This window comes from Alosa sapidissima, chromosome 2, assembly GCF_018492685.1.
Source record: "Alosa sapidissima isolate fAloSap1 chromosome 2, fAloSap1.pri, whole genome shotgun sequence".
NCBI classification, from domain to species: domain Eukaryota; kingdom Metazoa; phylum Chordata; class Actinopteri; order Clupeiformes; family Clupeidae; genus Alosa; species Alosa sapidissima.
In genome coordinates, this window is record NC_055958.1 from 14,163,066 (window position 1) to 14,165,393 (window position 2,328).

At 42.4% G+C, this 2,328-nt stretch overlaps 1 protein-coding gene across 1 annotated transcript; it reads right to left on the bottom strand.

The window, feature by feature from the left end:
- Window positions 1-315: 315 nt before the first annotated feature.
- Window positions 316-1,390, bottom strand: LOC121695470 (alpha-(1,3)-fucosyltransferase 7-like). The gene has a single exon (XM_042076358.1). It carries the CDS (start codon window positions 1,317-1,319, stop codon window positions 339-341), a length of 981 nt encoding a protein of 326 aa, XP_041932292.1. The 5' UTR covers window positions 1,320-1,390; the 3' UTR covers window positions 316-338.
- Window positions 1,391-2,328: the final 938 nt, after the last annotated feature.

Below are 2,328 nucleotides of genomic sequence, written 5' to 3' on the forward strand. Positions count from 1 at the left end.
CTGAATGGTTGCCAAGCAACGTCTAGACGCAGTTACTTTAACTTTTGTATCAAGTTATGGTAGTGCAGTACTATAGAACGGAATGCGGTCAAGGTGTATGTTTGTGCTGGATTTTACAACGGCATCGAACGTGATTCAGCCAATCACAATCAAGGACCGGAACTATCAGTTTTAGAAGACAGTGTAAGTAGTTATGTGTATGAAGGCTGTATCTGAACACATGGTACCCTCTAAGTTAATTCGATTTCTGAAATACATACAAATGCAACAGCATGATCTGAATATGTCACAGAAGGCCCAATCCATTCCTTTTTGTTGGTGTTTTGATTCCTCTGATTTTATTGCCATTCCCAATTATGGAAGTCCTCATAGACCTTATGCTTTTGTAAGCTACTGACTTTGGGGCAAATTTTACAAAATTCCTCCCTCCAATCGCCAAATCGTCTTTTTACCGTATACTTCAGTTTCCAGTTGAAGTATGAGGCATAGCGTTCCTTATCCTCCGCCAGACTCTTCAGGAACTTTCCAAGCTCCTCTAATGAAGGGAAGTCGTCCACATGGATGAAGGAGTCTTTTGGTGCCACCGCCTCATACTGTTCCCGTGGTGGACCTAAAACTACAGGCACTGCTCCACCCATGAAGCCATTGTACCACAACTTCTCTGTGATGTAGTCTTTGAAAATGGAGTTCTCAAAAGACAGGTAGAAGTAGCAGTGAGAAATTGTGGGTAACAGAACATTACCATCAAGGCGCTTATTCACTGCTCCACCATACACATTCACTGGTATAATTGTTTTCAGTCTGTTGTAAACAGCAGTTCTCTTATGGTGGGCTGCATAATTGCTCACAACCCAACAAGCCATAGATGACTTGTTCTTTGGTATGAAATCCTCAACTGTCAATCCAGTACCGAAGTCCTGGGGTACCAAACTGCCATATGGTGTATAAACATCTGCATCACGGCGGTAAGACATGGTGCAATTAAAGTGCCCATCAAAGGGCTTCACATTACCATTATGTGCTGGACTTTCCAGTGAGAACCATACCCACTTCTGCCTCTGTGGTCGGGTCTGGTCCACGGGCAGTCTTTGTTGACCTTGAATTAGCTCACGGTTGTGGAAAACCACAAAATCTGCTTGAGAGAACATGGACCGATCGTCCACCAACTTGCAGTTTGGTATGCCAAACCTCTCCCAACACACATTGCCATCCACACTAGATTTCTTTCCAAAAGGCCAGTACCACACTAAAACAGTTGTATTTTTGGCATTAATATTCAAGTCAATGACTTCAGTTTCAATTCTTGAGGTCATTTTCATTTTCCAGTGAAGGCCATTTAACAGTGAAGGCCACTGGATAAGCCAAAAACTGACAAAAAACGTGAGACCGACAAGGAAGGCTGCCAGCAGTGTACATCTGTGGCTACAGAAGTCCAGCATATTTGTTTTCTGATTGTTTTTGCTGTAAAACAAAACAACAAAGAAGCACAAATTAAAAAAAATATATCAAACAAGACTGGATGCTCAATCATATTACAATACCACTCAGCAGTTGGAAAAACGTTCTCTAATCTCCCTTCCTCCTCAGACCACTCTCACTCATTATATTGTTGCATCCATTTGAACAGTTGCAAAGTTATGAACATATAGGTCAAATGTTTTTGTTGGATTTAAGGAACTAAAGGTCTGATGAAGTCCTATGACTGACCAAAGGATGTACAGTGCCTATTAAAAGTATTCAGCCCCTTGCTAAAGTTGACTAAAAAGAGGAATCATCTTTTGGAAATGGATCTTAATGCCTTAATTAAAGGGGCTCTAAGCGATGCTGGGTAACATCACTTCTGTTGACTTTCAAACAAAACAGAGAGCTAGCTCGCTACTTCCTTCCCCTCCCTCCTGTGCTGCTCAAACTCAAGGTTGTTTTTGTTGCCGTTTTTGGAGCCTGTGCTGTCCACAGAAATCACATTTTTTACAGTGTATTCAGGACATAGACAGCTAGCAGTTGGTTACAGTAGGTGATGTTTGCAGTAAGTGACATAAAATGTTTTAGCCTAAAAAACGTGTGGCATCGCTTAGAGCACCTTTTTAAAAAATGAGAAAAATCCAACCTTTAAAGGCCGGATTAACCATTAGGGCAACTGGGTATTTGCCCAGGGGCACAGGACCAGTAAGGGGCACTGGACACATTAGAAATGCAGGCCTCACTTCCCTAATCATATGCAAATTTGTGCGACCCGCTCAATCACGTCAAAAACGGTACATGTCTGTAGCTGCCTGCACAAATGCCGCCTACCGTCAGCTCTACACTGACACGGTCAGTGAGTGAGGG

Coding starts and splice junctions, on each gene's coding strand:
- LOC121695470 (XM_042076358.1), bottom strand. CDS start 1,319: ATGAAAATGACCTCAAGAATTGAAACTGAAGTCATTGACTTGAATATT.